The sequence below is a fragment of the Loxodonta africana genome, chromosome 10 (genome assembly GCF_030014295.1).
Source record: "Loxodonta africana isolate mLoxAfr1 chromosome 10, mLoxAfr1.hap2, whole genome shotgun sequence".
Classification (NCBI taxonomy): domain Eukaryota; kingdom Metazoa; phylum Chordata; class Mammalia; order Proboscidea; family Elephantidae; genus Loxodonta; species Loxodonta africana.
The window spans coordinates 87,869,983-87,893,977 of NC_087351.1; the positions used below are offsets into that span (position 1 = coordinate 87,869,983).

Consider the following 23,995-nt stretch of genomic DNA (forward strand, 5'->3'; position numbering starts at 1 on the left):
TTAGCCTTTTATCGTGTAAGCCCCTTTCGTAAGTGATTTTTCCCAAACCAGTAGGATTGTTTTTATTCCTGAAGGTCTGGTACCTCCTTAAGAGTGAGTTGGCCTTTTCAAAAGAAGCCAAGGGCTTTCAGAGAGAGTCATATGAGCAGGCTTTGCCTGCACTGTTATCGCTGACCGTGGCATTTTCCTAGGAACAATCTGGTGTTTCTGGGCAGTAGGGGGCCCATACTCATGATTAAATTCAAGCCCTGTGTTTTCAGTTCTTCAGTATTCCAGTGTCTGAGAAGCCATCCTGGCCTCTCCTTGCTTCTTTCTTGGGCATCCACAGACAGTCCCAGGACCTCTTGCTGAGCCCCCTTCATAGGTCCAAAGGTAGCTTTTTTGCAGAGTGCTTTCACTCTAACCTTCCCGGTTTACCACGTGCTGTTGAGTTGACTCTGACTCATGGCAACCCCGCATGTGTCAGAGTAGAGCTGTGCTCCATAGGGTTTTCAATGGCTGGTTTTTCTGAAGTAGATTGCCAGGCTTTTCTCCTGAGGTGCCTCTAGGTGGACTTGAACCTCTAACCTTTCAATTGACAGCTGAGCACATCAACTGTTTTCACCACCCAGGGACTCCCGCTCTAACCTAGTCCCTTGCATTTGGGACATGGGAGCCTCTGTCTGTGCTCTATTTTGCCCGGGTTAGTTATTCATTAAGAAGCCCTGCTAAGGCAGTGGTAAGAGCCCCCCAGCCGCTGCATGGGAGAAAGATGTGGCAATCTGCATCTGTAAAGATTATAGCCTTGGAAGTCCTATGGGACTGTTTTACTTTGTCCTATAGGGTCGCCATGAGTTGGAATCAAAGGCATCCAACAACAGTTATTAGCAGGTGCAAATAAACATTTAAATGACACTTGCTGAGGGGGGAGCAGGGTATTTATAGTACTAGAATTACATATTGGAGTGTGCAAAGTTGTCTAAATAGCACCATCTTTGTGGTGTTTAAATACACACACCAGTGTGTGGGAATGGGCAATGAGCTTTGAAGTCACTTCCAAGTGCTGCTCATGTTTTGCCATGTGGACATGGTCTGGGGAGATGGTGCTTTAGTGGTGGCCTTCCTGCTAGTGCTATCCACACCTCCGGGATGCCAACGCCAAGCCGCTCAGCTGTCTTCTAAATGTGTCTCTTATAACCCCAGAAGCGTCTGGGCATGTTTTTATATGGAACGGCAATTGTTGTTGTTAATTGCCTTCAAATAGGCTCTGACTCATAGTAACCTTGTGTGTGGCAGAACAAAACGTTGCCTGGTCCTGCGCCATCTTCATAATCGTTGATATGTGTGAGTCCATTGTTGCCACTATTGTGTCATCCCGCTCATTGAGGGAATGGAAATTTTGGCATACTACATTTTTTAGCAAATACTAGTTTTTTTTAGTGCTGACAAATTCTGTATAGAGCTAGGTGACCCTTTAAATAGCCACATTTTCGTATATTTGTTGTTATGGATTCAATTTATGTCCCCTCCAAATGTATATTGTAAATCTTAACCGCCATGCCTGTGGTTATTATAATCCCATTTGGGAATAGGTTGTCTTTGTTATGCTAATGAGATAGGATTAGTGTAGGGTGTATCCTTAATCGATCTCTTTTGAGGTATAAAAGATTAAACAAACAAGCAAGGCGGGGGTGGGAGGGGTGGGGAAGGACATGCCAAGCTACATGAAAATTGACCAGAAGCAGAAGCTCAGAAAAGACAAGGGCCTTCGCCTAGAACCAACAGAGAGAGAAAGCCTTCCCCTACAGCCAGCGCCCTGAATTCAGATTTATAGCCTTTCAAACTGTAAGGAAATACATTTCTATTTGTTAAAGCCATCCTCTTGTGGTATTTGTTATAGTAGCAGTGGATAAGTAAGACATTTGTCTTCATAGCTTAAATTTTCTGATATATGCTGTGCCCGCAACTGTCATATTCTATGAACCTTCTCTTCAGACTAATCTTTATGTAAGACCTTTTCTAATGTGCATATAGGTATGTATATACATACATGTGTATGTACATATATGTATATTTATATATGTGTATTTTTTTTTTTATGTATACATATCTATATACACATTAGCAACCTAGTTATCTCATCATGTAAAAACACCCTTTGTGGGGGATGGCGTCACACTTCACGCTTTAAGATTGCTCATATGGGTTGACAAGCTTTAAACAAACCTGGTGTGTGGAAGCGTAGACTGAATCCCAATTTACCTTTTATAAGGTGATTTAAAAAGGACCTTCAATGATGTTTTGTTAAATAGCAAACTTTGTATGAGATACTTGTCTAGATCTTTCCCTGGATCTGGGCTCACCTGATAGATCTGGAATGAAAGTGATATTTTCCTGACATGCCAGTTGACTATATCTCATTCATTCAACACCTGCTTATTGAGCAAGCATCTGTTCGGTTTACCAGGCACCAGGATCAGATTGTCAAAGACAACATGAAAATTTAGATAGGAAACTTCGGGGGCAGTGAGTTTATGTTAATGGAGGAGGAACAACTCAGAAAAGGAGGGTGAGAATAGTTGCACAACTCAAAGAATATAATCAGTGTCACCGAGTTGTACATGTAGAAATTGTCGAATTGGTGTATGCTCTGCTGTGTGTATTCACAACAACAAAAATTAAAATAAATTAGAAAAAAATGTTTAAATGAAACAAAGAATTAATAGCTTTAGAAGCAAATGCGTATATATACATACATACACATGTATATATATTAAACCATGTATTGTCAAAGAAAAAGAAAAAAATGTCTGGAAACCAAAGGATTAGAGGAGTTTACAGCAAGGAGATCATGCCTAGCTCGGACAACTCTGTGAAGGAACTGAAAAATTAAAAAATAAAGGAGAACTTTCTGACCAAGGAAACTGCATGGATAAAGATATAGACTAAACGATGGAAAGGTTGGAATAGTGAATAGTCCAATTTGGCTGGAGTACAGGGGACATATAGGAAAGTAGAAGATGGGACTGGAAAGGTAGTTTGAAACTAGGTTGAAGGAAGCCAAGTGTCTTAGTCATCTAATGCTGCTATTACAGAAATACCACAAGTGGATGGTTTTAACGAAGAGAAATTTTTTCTTTCACACTCTAGTAGGCTACAAGTCCAAATTCAGGGTATCAGCCCCAGGGGAAGTCTTTCTTTCTCTGTTGACTCTGGAGGAAGGTCCTTGTCATCAATCTCCCCCTGGTTGAGGAGCTTCTCAGGTGCAGGGACCCTGGGTCCAAAGGGCATCTCTGCTCCCAGTGTGTTGCTTTCTTGGTGGTATGAGGTCCCCCTCCCCTTGTTCCCCTTTTCTTTTATCTCTTGTAAGTTAAAAGGTGGTACATATCACACCACAGGGAACTCCCTTTATATTGGATCAGGAACGTGACCTTAGTAAGGGTGTTAAAATTCCACCCTAATTCTATAATCTTTCCTCCTTAACCACAGGCAGAGGTTAGGATTTATAACACCTACAAAAATTGCAATCACAAAATGGAGGTCAACCACACAATACTGGGAATCACGGCCTAACCAAGTTGACACATATTTTGGGGGGACACAATTCAATCCATGACACAAGTTTGGACTTCCTACTTTCATCAGAGACGGCTACTCCTTGGTGGTCCTTGTGCAGGTACTGCATGGGCTGTGCAGTGTTGAGGAATGTGAACCTCAATACAGCATGCAGGTGGGTTGGGAAAGAGATCTCCAGTTGTCTGGGAGTAAGGCTAAAGGGTTGAAGGGAAAGGGGCAGATTCAGAGTGGACTTCCGAGTACCTGGGACAGAATAGATGTAGGGGAGGAGTGAGAGGACAGAGTCAAGGATGACAGAGAATTTAGAAAAAGTAGATGGAAGAAGCTGGAGAAAAGAGGAGGAGAACCAGGATAGGGGGATTGCATAACTGTTGTAAATAAATCAGGTATGTCTTGTGAGTCCACTGGAACCTCTCTCTGCCTGCGGCCATTGCTAGGTAAGAAGGTGAAGGGTAGAAGAGCCCGTGTTGGCAGATGGGGAGTGAGTCCCTCCTAGGTGCAAAGCATGCTGCTAAATAGTCCATGATCGTTAGCTCATTTAGTCTTCACAAGAATCCCATGATTGAGAGAGGTCATATGATCGTCCTTCTGTAGGGTAGGAAACAGGCTCAAACAGATGAATTAAACTTGCCTGAAGTCACATACCTAGTAAGGGGTAGAGCTAGGATTTGAACTCTAATCTTTCTGACCCCAGAGCCTGAGCTCTTAACCACTGCACTAGAGATGATGCTTCCAAGTAATGTTGACGTGGAAAGGAGGAAAGGCAAAGGGTTCCTCTTAAAACAGAGAGCTGAGCACAGGCGTGAGCCCCTGAAAGAGCAAGGCGAGCCCCAGGTTAGGTTATGAGGAGACCAATTTGATGTAGGCCTTAAAGCCCAGGATTCTGCCACAGGGAAAGCAACTGACCCATTAGGGGACATTTCTGACCCTCAACATGTGCCCTTCCCTGACCTAATGGTTGATCCCAGGGGAAAGACATGAGCCATTTGACTGGAGCCGGCTGGGGCCCAGTCCTGGAACTGAGGGTGTGCTCAGCTTTCTCTGGAGAGCATGGCCTGCCTGGAGCAGGAGTGGGCAGAGAAGGAATGAAGTTGGGTGGGTAAGGAACCTGTTTGCTGAGATCACCACCTCTTAACAAGAAGGGTCAGGAAGATGAGGTGACTGGGGCCTTAGCAAAGGACTCAGATGAGCACCAGCTATTCTGTCCCTGTGCCATTAGAACTAAAGCCCTCAGATGGTGTTGACACAGAGCTCCCTGCCTTTTGTGGATGGTCCCTCGATGGTCAGGGCATATTCTGACCCATGACCAGGCAGGATTTGAGAGGGCAGCTTGGTGGGCCAGGATTCTGACTCAGCCTTCTTGCTCAGCTTCTCACTCAGGGCTTTGTCGAGTGCCCCGTGTGATTGGTGATGGGGACAGTGGTTCTTTGGGTCTCAGGGCCAGTGTTGCATGTGTGTTTTGTTGTGTGATGGGTGGTTTTTGAGTTTAGGTCCTAAAAGGGGGATGGAAGGGTCAGGTGTGGGAATCATATCCCAGTGGCAGCTTGATGGTTTTCTGGTTTTAATATTCTTGTTCTGCCAGATGCTTCAGCCAGAAAGACAGGTGACACATTGCACAAGATGTGATTTCTTCCTGTCACTCAGAGCCCTCAGGCATGGCTCTCAGTCAGGCTGCACAGACCTGTTTTTAACTGTGACACTTGCTTATGACCACTGACATTGCAGCAGTGTTGAGACATCACCCTTGAGTTAAAAGGTAAAATGAAAATTTAGTGTCGCAGGCTGCCTATCCATCCCTCCATTAATCACATTTTTTGTTAAACACTCTCTTTTGGGGGGAAGTAGACTGCAGTGATTAAGCTTGCAGGCACTGGATTCAGAACTGCTGTGTGTGCAAACTCCACCTGTGCTTCCTGTAGCCCTGAACCTGGCACAAATGACTTAACCTTAATGCACCCCAGCTGCATCATCTGTAAAATTGTGTCAAAAGAAACTGAGTCATAATAAAATTAATCTATTAGATGAGGTTTATTTGGGCAGAAGATTCAAGAATCAGGTAGCATCAAACCACATGTGGAAAGGGTACTCTGCAGAGTATCAGCAGTGACTGGCTTTTTATTGAAAACACACACACACAGAAGCTTATTTTTGATTGGCTTATGCAATTTACTGTTGAAGCACTGCCAGGATCTCATTGGTCAATGAGGGTGAAAAATGCTGTCAGAATCTCATTAGCCAATGAAGGTGGCCTCATGTACAGAAAAACTAGGCTTAAGTTTTCGGTAAAGACAAGTCTTAGGGGCATTGTCCACTTGACTACTAATGCCATTTTGTCAATCACAGAATTCCATTTTTATTTCGTTTAACAATTGGGACGATGTTAGGTCCCTCTTTTCTGGGGTTGTTGTGAGGATTATTTGAGATACTCCGTGTAATAGTTGTTGTTGTTGTTAGTTGCCATACATTCCAACTCATGTGGACCCCAAGTGTGCAGAGTAGAACTGCTCCATAGAGTTTTCAAGGCTGTGACCTTTCAGAAACAAATGGCCAGGCTTCTCTTCCGAGGTGCCTCTGGGTGGGTTTGAACTGCCAATCTTTCAGCTAGTAGTTGAACACTTAACTGTTTGTGCCACCGAAGGATTCCACTCCAAGTAGAGCTCAATACTTTTTACTTGTGATTACTGTTGTTGTGGCTAGGCTGTAGAGATAAATGAGTCCTTCCTTCATAGAGCTTATAGCCTGGTGTTAACTGAATAATCATACAAATATGAAATTACCTATTCAAGGACCTGTGAGAGATCAAAGGAAGGCTTCCCTGAGGAAGCATGACTTGAGCTCAGACTGAAGGATGTCTGCATTTACAAGATGAAAAAGAGCCACGAAGGGCATTCTAGTTCTGGCCAAGGAGCTTGTGCAAAGGCCCTGTGATCCTTGGGCATGTGGAGGCTTTGGACACTTGAAAGACAGAAAGGAAGCCAGTGTGGCTGGGTCCCAAGGAGCAAGTAGAAGACCAGGGCAGGACAGACAGACCCTGTGTGCAGAACCTTGTGGTCTGTGTTTAGGATTTTTTGCCCCTAATTTAAAAGCAAGGGGAAGTCAGTGAAAAGTTTTAAGCAGGAAAGGGATGAGGTCACATTTTCCAAAGGTCAGTTTGCTGAGGCCAACCTCAAAGCCTTTGATGGGTGATAAGGATTGGTGCATATTCAAATACAGATGCTTTGACCCAGCTCAGAGGGTCACAGTTGGGTTGAGGCTGGTGATATTTATTATCAGACAAGTTTGGGAAACACTGCCATGGGCTATGCAAAAATGAAGACAATAAAGCAAAAACAAAGTAGCCTAACTCTACTTTAGGGTCCTATGAGTAGGATCCTATGAATTGGAATCAGCTGGAGGACAATAGGTTTGTTCTTTTTTTTTTTTAAACTCTACCTTAAAAGCAATTTTTAAAAAGTTCCTGAAGAGCTAAGACTGTGACTTGGTTTGATAGCTTATGGTGATCTGTTTTATATTTTGTCGACAATGATATAATTAAAAGAAATGCAGGGACATAAGCCAAGTCAAAACCACTTAGCTGTGCTTTTCAGTCATTCAGCCTGGGTCTCTGGCTTTTTGCCAGCACCACCCTGCTGAAGGAACATTCTCCCATCTCTTTGCATTAATCTGGCACTGATTTGGGCTCAGGTCTCTGTCTTTTACCCTAGAGGTGTCCTTCAACTGTGTGGTGGAACTCAATTGGATGAAAATGTAGACATCTGTGTTGACTCCATCATGGCGACATTTCACGCGAGACAGCAAGGTGAGCGTGGGTTCTGGAGACACAGACCTGGCTTAGGATCCTGGCTCTTCGGCTGGCTAGCTCTGTGACCTTTAGCAAGGTGCTGAACATCGTTTTTCTCATTTTTTTTCTTTATAGTAAAGTTATTGGGATTAAATTAAAAATATGAAGTATATTAGTCACCCAGTACCCAGTAGATCCCGAGAAATGTCAGGCTAGCCTACCTTCTCCCTACTCACCCATATACACTTTTCTTCTTACCACTGTGCAGACAATGTGGTTTGTTGAAAGAACCTTAAACCCTGACAGGCAGACCTGTTGATATTCTCAGTTTTGTACAGACGAAATTTTTTCACCCCAATCTGTCCATCCGTTCAGGCAGCCAGCCAGCCAACATTACTGAATACCTATTATGGGTCAGAGGGCCATGGCCGTTCAGGGGTGGAAATCTCACCTTCCATGCAGGAGACCTAGGGTTGATTCTCAGCTGGTGGACCTCATGCACAGCTACCACCTGTCTGTTAGCAGAGGCTTATGTGTTGCTATGATGCAGAGCAGTTTTCCAGTGGAGATTCCAGACTAAGGTGGACTAGGAAGAAAAGCCTGGTGACCTACTTTCCAAAAACCATCCAGTGAAAACCTATGGCTCTCAATGGTCAGATCCTCTTGTGCACGGGGTCACCATGACTTGGGCACTGACTCGACCACAGCTAATAACAACAACAACCCTATGGTGCAGACCAGAAAACTAAGAGCTGGCAATAGAACCATGCACTCTCATTGAGCACTGCTCTCAGGAAGCAGGAAAAAAATATGTCTTGAAAAAACAAAAGAACCAGAACTTGACAGTCCAATCCCTAATGCGTTAGTAGTTTCTATGCTAGGCGTGAAAGTACATCCAAAGCCAATTTCCTCCTTGAGAAAGGTTACTGTGAGACAGTGTTGGTTTCTGGCTGGGGTTACTGTGGGTCCCTCCATCCCATTGCTCCATACTGGTGGCTGGAGAAGGCTTCCATGCTGGAGTTGAGGTGGAACAGCACTCACTCAGGCTTAGTATGTAGACACAGAGAATGGAGGCATCAGGCATGTAGTGTAGGACCAGCTGGGAGGATTTATTTCTCTCGGGTGACTTCCCTTACATTCCCTCACTCTCACAAATGGGACCCTGGCGGAGCCCTTCCAGAAACTCTGGCCTAACTTCCCTGCATGGTGAGCTAGGGACACTGTTGGGTGTGTGGATGGAGAAGGTGCTTCTCTTTGTTCTGTGAGTGGGCTCTGTAAGTACCACTATTGGGAAGAGCCTTGATGGCTGGACTCTAGAACTTTTCTCTCCAGGATTCTATTGAACTTCGGATCATCAGCTCCAGAGTGTGTAGGGGGCCAAACATGACCTGAAGTGGGCCCAGGTTCCCAGGTATGAAGAAGGCTGTATTATCACTTTGTGGCTGGTTTTTAACCTCAATCAAAGTCTTGGAGGTAAGCAATGGAGAAACCTGACTCTATTTTAACAAGTCAGTGTGATTGAGGAACAGAAGAATAAACCTCTGCGGACACGAAATATACTTCCCTTTAGGAGACACCTGCTCACTTGCGTCTTCCTCAAGGTTCTTAGCCCTGGAGGACCCTGCTGCCATGCCATGTGGAGGAGGCACTGGCCTGACGAGCCAGATCTGTTTTCTCAGCCCAGCTCTACTACAACTCTGTGTGACCCTGAACAAGTCACTTAACCTCTAGAACTTAAGCGCACTAATTGGTTTGTAATCCAGGGCTCCTAACTGGTTTATAATTAAAAAAAAAAATTGCCGTCGAGTCAATTCCGACTCATAGAGGCCTTGTAGGACAGAGTAGAACAGCCCCATAGAGTTTCCAAGGACTGCCTGGTGAATTTGAACTGCTGACCTTTTGGTTAGCAGCCATGGATAGCACTTAACTGCTAGGCCACCAGAGTTTCCAATTGGTTTGTAATAGAGGATTGCAAAGAAACTTTTGAACTATGTCATTCTATAATTTCAATCCACAATTTGTGATATTGTTTGTATTTTTTTAAAAAAGTTAATTCTTCATTCCTACAAATATATATGTATATTTGCAGGAATGAGTTATTTTGTATATATAACACAACATTTACCAATTTAACATTTTTCGTGTGTACAGTTAATGACATCAGTTACATTAATCGTGTTGTACAAACATCGCCAATATCCGTTGCCAAATTTTCTATCACCATGAGGAGAAACTCAGTGCTTCCTAAACAATTTCTCTTTTCGCCTTCCTTCCTGCCCCTAGTAAACTTTGGTCTCTATACATTTGCCCATTATAGATATTTCATATAAGTTAGATAATACAATATTTTTCCTTTCATGACTGACTTAGGTCATCAATAGTTAATTCCTTTTTGTTGCTGTGTTGTATTCCATTGCAGGGAAATGCCACATTTTGTTTCTCCATTAATATTTTCCAGTTTTGGAATATCACAAAAACAGCTGCTTTGAACATTCATGTACAATTCTTTATTTGGAGATGTGCTTTTATTAATTTTGGGTAAATACCTAGTCTGAGTCATATGGTAGTTGTGTGTTTAACTTTTTTTTTAACCAAGTTTCACAATTATTAGTATTTGCATAATCAAAAAGAGTGAAACCCTATGCCCAAATCTATCTTGTAATATTTATGCCTTGACTTTTTTGGAGGAAATACTCAGTAATAGCACTAGACTGGAACCTAAATTCTCCATATCTTTCCTCATCTTAAGCTTTTACATTTTTTATTGTTGTTGTTGTTGAAAATACACACAGCAAAACTTACACCAATTCAATAATTTCTGCATGTACAGTTCAGTGACATTGATTACATTCTTCAAATTTTGCAGTAGTTCTCACCCTCCTCTTCTGAATTATTTCTCCCCCATTAACGTAAACTTACTGCCCCCTAAGCTTACTATCTGATCTTTCAAGTTGGTGTTGTCAATTTGATCCTACATAGATTGTTCTTTAAAAGAGCATAATGCTCAAAGGCAACCATTCTTTACTGATACGATAACCTATTGTTTAGTTTAAGGAAGAGTTTGGGGATATTTTGATTTAAGGTTTAAAGATGATCTCAGGGCAATAGTTTCAGGGGGTGTTAGTATTCTCGAGGGCAGGAACCCTGCCTTATACATCTCAGTTCCTCCTAAAATATCTAGCAGAGTACTTTTCACATAGTTGATACTTTAAAGATGTGTTTGCTTCACTGATTTCTTACTGTCATAAATTGGAAGAACGCTTCACCCAGCCTATTGATGGCTTTTAGTGAGTATTTCAGAGCTGAGAACCACTAGTATCCACCCTGAGTTGATGTAATTGGCAGCCCGGAAAACCAGTAGGAAGGCAAGCAGACTGGCAGCTGATAAATGGTGCTGTAGTGTGGACTGGAAGCAGGGTGCTGCTCTACCTGCAGTTCCTATAAAGTACAATAAAGGAAAAATGAGACCTCAAGGCGAAGGACTTACTCATCATCCTTCACTTTTGGAATTTGAAGCTTATCTGAGTTTTCAGAGCATTTTCTAATTTCCGCATTGGTATCCTGTGTGTGGAAACCTGGTGGCGTTAGTGGTTAAGTGCTATGGCTGCTAACCAAAAGGTCGGCAGTTCGAATCTACCAGGCGCTCCTTGGAAACTCTACAGGGCAGTTCTACTCTGTCCTATAGGGTCGCTATGAGTCGGGATCGACTTGACAGCAGTGGGTTTGGCTTTTTTGGTTTTTTATCTTGTGTGGTGGAGTCCCTGAGTGGTGTAAATGATTAATACACTCAGCTGCTGATCGAAAGGTTAGAGATTAGAGTTCACTCAGAGACACCTTGAAGAAAGGCCTAATGATCTACTTCTAAAAATCATTGAAAACCCTGTGGAGCACAGTTCTACTCTGACACACATGGAGTCACCATGAGTTGGAATTGAGTTGACAGCAGTTGGTTTGAAATTTTTTTTTTTTTAAGCTGGTTTAACTTGTGGGGGAAAAGGGCTTTGGGAGGTGTCTCACACCCAGTCAGTACTGAATGAAAGCATTTCTGACCTCTGAAACACTTAAGTCATGTTATCTATCAGGTTACTGGAATTTGAACTCCAATCTAGATATGAGATGTTTTCAATTATTGGGGTGTGTATCTGTGTGTGTTTACTGCCAGTTTGCATGTGCTCATGTCTTGTGTATATAAATTTGTGCAGTTGTGTGTGACTTCAAACTAAAGATACTATGTAAGTTGCTAGGTTAGTCACACAACAAACTTCAGCTTTCATATTTACAAGATGTGGTAATGACTTTAGGCTTCCAACTCTTCCCGATTGCAAGTTCTTTGGGTTGTAGGGTGTAAGACTTTTCCCCAGCTAGCCTCTCCATTCTAGATTGAGACTCAGTGAAATCAAGAATTTAAGTGGCACAAGAAAAAACTAATCAACATTGTTTCACTCCATCTTGTTGTGAGGTACCGTTGAGTCAGTTCCAACTCATAGTGACCCATGTACAACAGAACGAAACACTGCCCGGTCCTGCGCCATCCTCACAGTCCTTGCTATGCTTGAGCCCATGGTTGCAGCCACTGTGTCAATCCATCTCGTTGAGGGTATTCCTCTTTTTCACTGACCCTCTACCAAGTATGATGTCCTTCTCCAGGGACTTGTCCCTCCTGATAACGTGTCCAAAGTATATGAGACAGTCTCACCATCCTCGCTTCCAAGGAGCATTCCTGCTGTACTTCTTCCATGACAGGTTTGTTTGTTGTTCTGGCAGTCCGTAGTATATTCAATATTCTTCACCGGCGCTGTAATTCGAAGGCATCGATTCTTCTTTGGTCTTCTTTATTCATCGTCCAGCTTTCTCATACATATAAGGCAATTGAAAATACCATGGCTTAGGTCAGGCACACCTTAGTCTTCAAAGTGACATCTTTGCTTTTCAACACTTTAAAGAGGTCTTTTGCAGCAGATTTGCCCAGTGCAATACGTAATTGATTTCTTGACTGCTGCCTCCGTGGGTGTTGATCGTGGATCCAAATAAAATGAAGTCCTTGACAATTTCAGTATTTTCTCCGTTTATCATGATGTTGCTTATAGAAACTGTGGTTCATTAGTTTACAGCTAGAGAGGAGCCAGCTTGCATTGAGATCCTCGACTATATTTTTTTCCCCAGGCATTGGTAGTTTCTCTGTTGTCTTGAGGGGGGAGACAATCCCTGTTTGGATTTTAAGGACTCGAATTTGGGGAGTATGCTTTTTTATTAGGATTCTTCTTAAAATCATGTCATCCTTTCTTGGCCACTGGTAACTCAGATTATCTGTCTTCTACAGCTTGGAATTGCAATTGGGTTCTTGGTTCCTCCTGTTTTGGTACCCAACATCGAAGACCGGGACAAGCTTGCCTACCACATCAGCATTATGTTCTACATAATAGGAGGTGTGGCCACTCTGCTTTTCATCCTTGTCATAATTGGTAAGGTCATTAATGGACTGGACTGGGGAGGGGGGAGTGAGGTTCTCCTGTCTTGGGTGAGGCACATGTGAACATGGCCCTAGAATGCCATGGACATTTACAGAAACTGGAGGCTGTGTTCATCATGGTCTTTAAATGTTTTAGCTTAAGCAGTTGACATGAGTACAATGGTAGTTGGTCCTGTGTATTTTGTTAGGGGCTCAGTAAAGGTTTTATTTGTATTTAACCTGTTTCCTAAACCCACCTCACCACAATTAGTGGTAGACTGCTGATTCTCTTGGTGAAAACTCAGTGAGTACTTAAGATATCACAAGCACTGTGCTAAGCAAGCTAGATCTTGTTTAAACCTCAACATCCCTATGAGGTGAAGGTACTGTTATCAGTTGCATTTAACAAAGAGGAAAAGGAGGCTGACAGTAGTTAATTAAGTTACTCAAGATTAGATAGCCAGTAAGTGGCAGAGATTGAATTCAAAGCTCAGCTTGTCTAACTCTATACTCTAAATTTCTGAAAACAAAAACAGAAATTGATCCGCAGGCACTAAAAATATCATAGATTCTCCTGAGAACACTTTGGGACCACATTTTTTAATGTATATTTTTTTAATTATAAGAGTGATATACATCAATGTTCATTGCAGCATTATTCACAGTAGCCAAACGGTGGAAACAACCTAAGTGTCCATCAACAGGCGAATGAGTAACTAAAATGTCGTATGTCCATACAATGGAATATTATTCAACCATAAAAAGAAATGAAGTTCTGATACATGGTATAGATGATCCTTGAAACCATTAGGCTGAGTGAAGTTAAGTCAGACTCAAAAGCACAAACACTGATTTCACTTACATGAAATACCTAGAAGAGGAAATGCACAGAGACAGAAGTTTATCAGTGGTTACCAGGGGGTGATTAGACTTCATCTGCAAGTCTATTCTGGTTTCATCCTTAGACTAAGAGTTTTTTTTTTTTTTTCCATTCCCAGTTTCTTTCTAATAGCCAACTGTTTAGGCTTTGTTAGTTCTGTGCCTTATAAGAGAGGGAACAGAAAAACAGCAGATGGGCTTTAGCATTAATGCCAAGATAATGTAAGGCACTTTGAGAAAAATAAACTTTACATGTAAAATGATAGTCAGAATTACCATTTACACTCAAGGAAAGGGATGTGGTTGTCGCTACAGGTAGTACCAGGAAGAAGTGAGGGGACAGGGGAACAGGTAGTTATTGCTTAAGGGGTACTGGGTTTCTGTTTGTGGTGATAAAATAATTTTTTTTTTCCTTTGGAAATGGATCATAGTGGTGGTTGCACAGCCTGGTGAATTGTACACTTAAAACTGGTTGAAAGAGCAAATTTTTGTGATGTATGTTTTACCACAATTAAAAAAAAAAGTAATATATGCTCATTATGGAATATCTAGAAAATATAGAGAAGAATGACCATTAATTTAACCTGTGCAAATTAATCCCAACCACCAACCTCAGATTATTATTAGTTTATATGTGTGTGCATTTAATAAATGAGATATTATAATTAATAAATTATAATTACTATAATTTTATATCCCCTTTTTTCCTCTGAGTGATGTTATATGGACTGTGATAAATTAAGAAACAGCAAGGTAGAGGTTTTCATTGTCAGTTACTCACCTGTCTAAAGGTTAACCAGCTTTTACTTCGTGTCTAAAAGCTCTGCCTCACATGATAAAGGTTTCATTCCTGGCTGCTAACCTCACCCTCAGAGCCAAATGGTTCTATAATCCTGTAACTCATTCAACCACTCTTCATGTATCATTCTCTCCCTTGGAGTCCAGGGTGAGGAAGGGCTCTCTGAGGCCTTTAAAAGCTGGCAGAATGCCTCGTATAGACATCTTAGTGTTCTGGAGAGGCTAGAAGCTTATCAAGCCGGAACTTGTGGCTGTGGAGATGTGGGTGAGAGCAGGGAAGAACAATAAGGCCAGGGACCCTCTTATTTGTTGTTGTTACGTGCCTTTGAGTTCTTTCCAACTCATAGCGACTCCATGTACAACAGAATGAAACATTGCCCAGTCTTGCTCCATCCTCACAATCATTGCTATGTTTGAGCCCATTGTTGTAGCCACTGTGTCAATCCATCTTGTTGAGGGTCTTTCTCTTTTTTGCTGATCCTTTACTTTACTAAGCATGATGTCCTTCTCCAGGAACTGATCGGTCCTGATAACATGTCCAATGTGAGATGAAATCTTGCCGTCCTTGCTTCTAAGGAGCGTTCTGGCTATATTTCTTCCAAGACAGATTTGTTCATTCTTCTGGTAGTCCATGGTATTTTCAATATTCGTCGCCAACACCATAATTCAAAGGCATCAGTTCTTCTTCCTTATTCATTGTCCAGCTTCCGCATGAGGAGATTGAAAATACCATGGCTTGGGTTGGGCACATCTTGGTCCTCAGAGTGACATCTTTGCTTTTTACTCTTACTTAGCCAGATTTAAAGTTTCAAATTGTAATGTTTGTAGCAGGTAAGGGCCTAGTTTTCTTTGCAGTTGAAAACCTGAGAGATAGGATATATCTACATTTTCAAATTTATCATCAAGGACAGATTGTAAGTAATTGAGTAAAGAATTGAAAAATCTTATCTGAATTCTGGTTTGTAGTTGCCAAAACCTTGAACCACTCTGCTGTGGCAGGGATAATAACCTTCCTGACTTGTTTTCTTTCCTCTGGTGGAAGGGGAGGTGAACAGGCAAGAGGAAGGGTGAGAACATGGCGGGTAGGGTGGGGAAGTAGTTATCCAGGACTATTTCCGGAGAAGGAAGAACCAAGGCTCTGAAGTCAAGGCTCAGGAGTTTTCTGAGGTGAAGGGTCCCCTTTGATCTTCCAGGAGAGAGTAAACCTCATTTCCAGAGCTTCCTCTAACTGGAAACATTCTACTGACCTTTTAGGAATGCTTTCATGGGGGGCGGAGGAGGCCACATGCTGCTTGCTTGGAGTCTATTGGGGAAGCAGTGATCATGAAGATGGCACAGAATCAGGAGACATTTCATTTTGTTATACATAAGATCTCCATGAGTCAGAGCAGACTTGATGACCACAAACAACAGCAATTTAGCCAAACAGCTGATTAAACAGATTTGGCAGTCAGTTCAGTCAAAATGATCATACCAGTTATACTGAAAATAGAAAATAAAATGAGTGATTTTCCCACTGTCCCTCCCAGTCCTTCATATTAGAGTGTCCACCCTTGGAGAAACACATGTCCGTCTTCCCTGTCTGCTTCATGAGGCAGGTGTGTCTGACTCAGACTTTGAGAAACTAGGACTGGCCTCCAGGTTTTTGCTATAGAAGATCCCTCTCACTTACTCAGGGACTCTATATGGGTCCCTGTGTACCAGGCTCTGTGCTAAGCATGGGTACCACAGTCCCATCCCATTTGGAGTAGACCTGTTGTTAAGCCGTAAACTGGGCTCACTAATCCCAAAGCTCCAGCTTTCACTTCTTGTCCATCCATGTATTGTATTTTTTCAGTGCTTTGTGGTACGATATTTGCTGATTTCTATGGGATCCTTGATCCCTGGACGCTGTCTCGAATACCCAATGATTTTAGCTTTCCATAAGCTATTAAGAAAAAGTAATCATGCCCTGACAGGGTACACAACAGAGAATCCCTGATGGAGCAGGATGCAGACCTCAAATTCTCCTTAAAAGACCAGACTTAATGGTCTGACTGAGACTAGAAGGGCTCCAGAGGTCATGGTCCCCAGACCTTCTGTTAGCCCAAGACCAGAACCATTCCCAAAGCCACTCTTCAGACAGGGATTGGACTGGACTATAAGATAGAAAATGATACTGGTGAGGAGTGAGCTTCTTGGCTCAAGTAGACACATGAGATTATGTGGGCAGCTCCTGTCTGGAGGGGAGATGAGAAGACAGAGGGGGGCAGAAGTTGGTTGAATGGACATGGAAATAGAGGGTGGAGAGAAGTATGCTGTCTCGTTAGGGGGAGAGCAACTAGGAGTACATAGCAAGGTGTATATAAATTTTTATATGAGAGACTGACTTGATTTGTAAACTTTCACTTAAAACATAATAAAGAAAAATAAAAAAATCAAAGCCACGCACTCAGTCTCAGACAATGAGAAGCAGCTTCAAGAGAGGAGGCTGTAAGGCACTTAACTTTCCTTTTGGAGCCTTAGATCCGTCTCAGATGATGGAATCAGCTCTTGCCTGTGTGTCAGCTCAACTGGGGTGGGTCCCTGGGGATTTTCAGTGATCTCTTTGTTTCTATTCTTTCAGTGTTTAAGGAGAAGCCTAAATATCCCCCCAGCAGGGCCCAGTCCTTGAGCTATGCCTTGGCATCCCCTGATGCTTCATATTTAAGTTCCATCGCCCGGCTCTTCAAAAACCTCAACTTCGTGCTGCTTCTCGTCACCTACGGTAAGGTAGAGATGTGTCAGGAGCGCAATTGAGCCAGTAACAACTGGTAACGTAAGATGAGATGCCCTGAGAGGTAAAAGAGACCTGATTTGTCTCTGTATCTTACCCTTTCCAAATCCCAAATGTGCATGTAAAGTTGTTTGGGGTTGACCGGAAGAACCAGCTCTTTGCTTCAGGGCCTTTGCATGGGCTATAAATTCCACCTAGAAAGCCATTACTTCCCATGCCAGGTTGTCTGGCCAATGCCTACTAGTCCTTCAAGTCTCACCTCAGTGTCATCTCTGTAAAGCAGAATTAGGTGCCCTTTTCTCTCTTATTTTACTGTTCCTTGGACATCTTAACACTTATCATAAAAAAAAAAACAAAATTATTTCCGGGTCTGTCTCCCCACTAGATTGTGAACTCCGTGAAAGCAGGGGTATGTATCCTTTCATCTTTATAATTCCTCAGCAGTGGCTGGCCTGGAGTGGATACTTCAATAGTTGTTACTGAGTGAATGAATGAATGAATGGATACATGTATGCATGGATACATGTATGCATGGATGCCTGAGTCTTTCCACCTGAACCATTCCTAAACCAATCCTCTCTCATTTTGTAACATTGACTCCTTTTTTACCTGAATGTAAGATAGCATCGCTCTTTTGTTTAATTTTCTTGGTTTTGAGCAAGATAAATTCAATTTTTTTATGACTTGCCTTTCCAGCACGGTGTTTTCTTCACCTTCTTCCAAATCTTTGATAGGAATGTGGGACCAAACAAGGGCAGGGACAAAGCCTCGTAGCATGACGTTAAAGAGTGCCTGTCCTCCAGAGGAACACCAATCTATTAATTGCTACTCTTAGTTCAAGCAGTTACAGATCCACCCAACTGTAGTGATTTCCAGCCTACGTTTCACCATTTAATCTATTGGTTAAAGTTTGATTAAAATCAAGAGTCAACAAGTGTATAACGCACCTAGTAACCATATAAAAAAAGAAAAGAGATTGGTTTGCCGTGACATATTCTTAGTGAAATCCCAGTAGGCTATAATCTTATATTTTCTATAGGCTCATATACTATTGACGGCACTGGGTTGTTTTTTTTTTTTTTTTCATATACCATATATGTTTTATAACAACAATAGCATTTACTATGTGCTGTGCTTTTTGGAGCCCTGGTGGTACAGTGGTGAAGAACTCGGCTGCTAACCAAAAGTTTGAATCCATCAGCTTCTCCTTGGAAACCCTGTGAGGCAGTTCTACTCTGTTCTGTAGGGTCACTATCGGTTGGAATTGACTTGATGACAACAGGTTTGGGTTAAGTGCTTTTCACATATGATTTTATTTGATTTCTACCACACCCAGGTGAGGTAGGTATTACAATTATCCCCATTTAACAGATGAGGAAACTGAAACTCAGAGAGATTAGGTAAATCACCCAAGGTCACACAGCTTTTAAGTGGCAAAGCCAGAATTCAAATACAGGTTTCTCTAATTCCAAAGCCTGCCCTCTTAATGACTATTCTATATTTACCTATAATCCTTTCTTAATTGTGCTAGGGATTCATTTTAGGCTTTTCATGCCCTTTACCTCGGTTAAAGTATTATCCGCTGAAGCATTAGATAAGAGATGGTATATCCACAGTCAAGTGGCTTCATACCTGGAATAGCTCTAGATGACTAGATTAGTTTTCAAGATCTCCATTCTCCATTGCTTTCAGTTTCTTAGTTATCGCAGAACATGTTTCTGCATTCATCCACAGTATAAAGACAAAATTTTCAATGCTTAGAGATGTCCAGAGAAGGAGGTTGTGAGTTGTCCCTCAGTGGGAGGTATTCAGTCATAGATGAGACCAACCACTTTGTAGAGATGTGGTGGGAAATCTCAGGCTATAGATGGGTGGTGACACCAGATGACCTTTGGGTTCTCTTCCACTCAGGATTCCGTGCTAAGAACTTTCTCTTTTCTTCATAGTTAAACATCTTAAGTGCACTGATCTTTGACAGCCATAATTTTTTTTTTTTTTTAATCTCTGACACAGGATAGTTTGAGGCCTATCTTGGGATCATAGTGTAGATGAACATTTAGTAAATATTTTCTAAGGATGATGATAGTGTAAATAACTGGGCAGTGGTGTCATTCAAGAGGCTGTGGTCTTTAGTGCTGGAGGTGGTTCATGGTGGGGCCAGTTTGCTGACCAGTGAAAGCAAGAAACAAAAACAGAACGTATAAGGAACAGGGTTGCTCCTGGTCATTGAGGGGTTCAGCTCTGGGGTCATGCTGTAGGGAGCAAAGCAACTCCTTCCTCTCCCCTCTTGCCTGGCTAGCTGCTTATATAGTCCTTAACCTGACAGAGTGACTTTAATCCTATGCTTCTGAATACTATTTTTTGTCTGGTTAAATGGTAACACAGGAAGTAAATAAGGAAGAACTTCTGGGATGATAGAGTTAAGGAACTTAGAAAACCTACTCCTCCGCTGGCTGAAATTGTCAAAATCAGGTTTTTTTTTAGAGCTCTTAACCAAAGACTTGCAACAACCTGAGGAGCATTTATTCATGAAAAATGGCTGTTGTGAGTAGAACAGTGAGCTTTGTGTTTTATTCTTGCTCAGTTCTGATCCCCCTCTCCCAGGCTCTGCAGTAGCCTTGAAAACCAGCAGCCTCCCAACTATGATAGTTGTGAAAAAGCACCCATTAAAAAAAAAAAAAAAAAACAGATTTGGAGTTCCCTTAAAAGCCCTATAGCCAGAGAATTGTCTTTATTTGACGTGACTCAGAGCTTGTTCAGTACAGGGAGGGGGCTATTTCCAGGGTGTCTGTCAAAAACAATCAAGCATGAAAATGAGATGTCCATAGGGAGCTTTGAAAAGCTCCAACATATTCCTGGGAATCCACAAGGCTACAGGCATGTGCAGGACTGTGCATATGCCCAGGAAAGGCCTGAGAAGGTCCTGAACTTTCACTCTGGATAACCTTGAGTTTCTGTACAAGTAGGAAGTGAAGGCTAAGGTAGAATTGTCAACTGCCTGCTGGAACATTGAAGGCATGCCTCAATACACAGAGCTCGTTGGCGAAGAGTAGGAGACTTACTGGTTTAAGGCATTTAAGGAAATCTTTGCCAATCGTTACCTTACCACTAAGCAAACTGATTAGAAACTTCAGTGGCCACACATGAAAAAGAATACACATTATATTATTTAAAATGTCCAGTTTTCAACAAAAACTATGAGACTTGAAAAGAAATAGGAAAGTATGGCCCATATACGGGAAAAAAATAAGTTAATAGAAACCGTCCCTGAAGACATCCAAATCTACCTTATTTTTATGCAAATAACCCACACCTTCTACGTTTGTTTGCCAACCGCATTCTCTCCCCATGAGGTATTTTCATAAGTGCCACTATACCAATTTTTTTCCATGTTGCTGTAAAGAGGTGGTAGAGAAGCTCAGTATCATTAGTAGGGCCAGGCTGGTACACTGGAAACTCAGGAAAGAATTGGTGCTATAGTCTTGGGTTTGAAATCTGTAGAGCAGGCCTAGGGCAGGGGGGCAGGCTGGAAACTCAGACAGGAGATGATGTTACAGTGTTGAGGCAGAATTATTTCTTCTCCCCAAAACCTCAGTTTTACTCTCAAGGCTTTCAACTGATTTGATGAATCCTACCCACATTATCAAAGGTAATCTCCTTTACTTAAAACCAACTGATTGCAAATGTTAATCACATCTACAAAATACTTTCATGGCAACATCTGGACTAGTGTTTGACCAAATAAGTGGGCACCATAACCTAGCTAAACTGACACTAAGCCAGCCATCCTAGTCCCCATCTCCCCACTCCCACCGCAGTTTCCAGTTGGGCTTTGAAGAGGAAAATGGTTCATGCTTTTTATATGGTACATGTGGTGTTCAGATTTGGCTCTGAATTGTATGCTTTTGAGAGCACATAGTTGGGAATCAAGCAGATGATGGCATTACATGGGCACATTTACTGGATGTGGGTGGGTATGTCTTGGGGTAAGAGCCTTGAATGCTGGGCAGAGGAATTGAGAGTTGGCATATAAAGAATGAGAGGGCTGAGTTTTGGTGTCAGCTCTTCCGATTACAGAGCATACCACCTCCACCCAGGCCCGTGCCCATCCTTCTCCTCTCTAGTACCTCCCTCACCAGAAAATAGTAATAACATTTACTTTCACTTGGAGTACTCTGAATTGGAAGTGAGAACTTTGAAAGCAACTGAGAATAAAGATACTGCATGCATCCAAATTGTTACTGTGTTGGTAAACTTTTGCTGATTTCCAGCATTCTTTCTTTGATCCGAACTAGATTTCATCAAGGAGGGAGTAGCTGTCCTGCCGTTGGTGGTATGTTCAGTATTGTACTTGTGGCTTTCTAAATGAGTCTCCAAGCTGCTGAGCCAGCTCCCCAGAGGTAACATGCAGTGATGCGATTGAAGGCTTTGGAGGAAATCCAGGGTCCAAGTGTTGCTGGCCCTTCCCTAGAGATTTCTGGCCACACCCTTAGAGGTATGGTTGAAAGATAAAATGAAGATTGTCCAGTTAAATTTCAATTTCAGATAAGCAACATTTTATTACTATTATTATTTAGCATAAGCATATCTCATGCCATATTTGGGGCATAAAAATAATTATTCTGTGTTTATCTGAAATTCAAATTTAACTGGGTGTGCTTTTTCTTTTTTAAATAATTTCATTTATTTTGTTGTTGTTGAGAATATACACAGCAAAACATACACCAGTTTAACAGTTTCTATGTGTACAATTCTGTGACATTGATTATATTCTTCAAGTTGTGCAACCATTCTCTCCCTCCTTTTCTGAGTTGTTCCCTCCCTCATTAACACAAAATCACTGCCCCCAAAAGTTCCCATCTAATCCTTCGAGTTGCTGTTGTTAATTTGATCCCATAGAGATAGATAGTTCTTATAAAAGCATAATGCTAAAGGCCAACCTTTTTTACTAGTTAAGCTAAACTACTGTTTGGTTTTAAGAAGACTTCAAGGGATATTTTTGGTTTAAGGTTTAAGGATTATCTCAGGGCAGTAGTTACCGGGGGTTCATCTATCCGCCATGGCTCCAGGAAGTTTGGAGTCCATGAAAATTTGCAATTCTGTTCTGCATTTTCCCATTTTGGTCAGGATTCTTCTACAGAATTTTTGATCAAAGTGTTTATTAATGGTACCCGGGCACCATCCAGTTCTGGTCTCATGGCAGAGGAGGCAGTTGTTCATGGAGACAATGTTTTTTGTTTTGACTACCTTCTCTCTTCTGTGCCTCTAGGTCTTTTCATCTTCTAATGTCTTTTCATCAATGTCGTAACATTTGTCATGTTAAAAAGAATTGTGAGGAGGTTCTTCTTTTGGAGAATGTCCTTAAAGGGAATACTTTCTCCAAGGTTTCCTCCAGCCTTGCCTCCAGCTATGCTTCTCGATAATCTTAAAGTGGGGACAGATGTATCAACTCAGAGTCTCAATTCTTGCATCCTGAGGTTCACCTTCCCTTAGGGCTCTCAAGGGATTCGTGCCCCCTTTAAGGGCCTGGTTTAAGAATTAATTGACATCCATTCTGACATACAGTGATCCTGTATATCAGAGAAGAACTGTGCTCCATAGGATTTTCAATGGTTAATTTTTTGGAAGTAGATCACTAGGCCTTTCTTCCAAGGTGCCTCTGGGTGGACTTGAACCTCCAGCCTCTTGGTTAGCAGCCAAGCATCTTAACAGTATGCGATGCCCAGAGACTCCCCTGGTTTAAGAGTGTGTGTAAAATTCTTCTCGTGATTCTTGGGAGCTTTGCTAAGGTCAGGCAGGCCCTTTAAGACAAGATTTGACTATAAGCTCAGGAAGCACAAAGGAAAATGAACTCGAGGGAGTCACAAGAACCTAGACCTAGATCTAGGATCAGTGTTTCCCAAGCTTGCCTGATGATAGAATCCCCTGGGGTGCTTGGGGTACTTGGTTGGATGAGCACACAGATTTCTTCCATGCCTCCTCTATGAATTCACATTCAGAATGTCTGAGCTGGGGACTGGGAATCTGCTTTTAACAAGGGCTCCAGGCAATTTCTATCTGTAGTAGGATTGAGAACACACAAGTAAGTGTGTTATGGTCATTCTCATGGTCTTGAAGCCCCTTCCCTTTCCAGCTGCCAGCATTTTAATACTACCACCTGGGAGCCAGGCCTGATCTTGGTTCTTTTTATTCTCAAGACCATTTATTCCCAACTTCAGTGAATTTTAAGAAATGCCTAGATTTTTGTTAACGTGCAGATTCCTGAGCCCCATTTCATTAGATCCTGATTCATTAGCTGCGGGGTGGGCCCCAGGAATCTGCATTTTTAAGACTAAGGACTTCTAATGCCAGGCTCTGAACCAACATGGAAAAAACTCGTCTTGACAAAAGAGAGAAAGAGAACTGAAAGTAATGAAGAGTCTTTTCTGCTTTCCTAAAGTGAAGAGCACTTCTCCGGGCTGACTGATTTCAGGAATGACCAGACTTCTCAGGATACCACACTTTTTCACCTGGCCCTGACCCAGCAGGCTTGCAGTACCCAGGACACCCACATCTGATTACAGCACAGTGACTGTATTCTTGTGAGTGGTACTCACACACATAGCAGTTCACCCTTTCCTTCCTGCCCTTCAGGGGGACAGTGAACCCCTAGGTTTGGGCAGTGGAGTGGCCTTGGGCTGTTTTACAATGTCTGGCAACCTTTGACAATATGGGGACGGACATCTAGATTAAAGATTGATTCAGAAACAATCTATAAGCTTCTAATCCTCTAAGGTTG

At 42.1% G+C, this 23,995-nt stretch overlaps 1 protein-coding gene across 3 annotated transcripts in view; it reads left to right on the forward strand.

Moving 5' to 3' along the window:
* FLVCR2 (FLVCR choline and putative heme transporter 2) overlaps nucleotides 1-23,995 on the forward strand; it is a 62,190-nt gene that overhangs the window by 20,440 nt on the left and 17,755 nt on the right. For 2 of the 3 annotated variants that reach the window (XM_023546374.2, XM_023546376.2), the window contains exons 2-3: nucleotides 12,657-12,798; nucleotides 17,068-17,208. In XM_023546374.2, the coding sequence (XP_023402142.1) occupies nucleotides 12,657-12,798; nucleotides 17,068-17,208 (283 nt within the window). The remainder of the gene's footprint in view (nucleotides 1-12,656; nucleotides 12,799-17,067; nucleotides 17,209-23,995) is intronic. The other variant, XM_023546375.2, reaches the window with a different exon arrangement.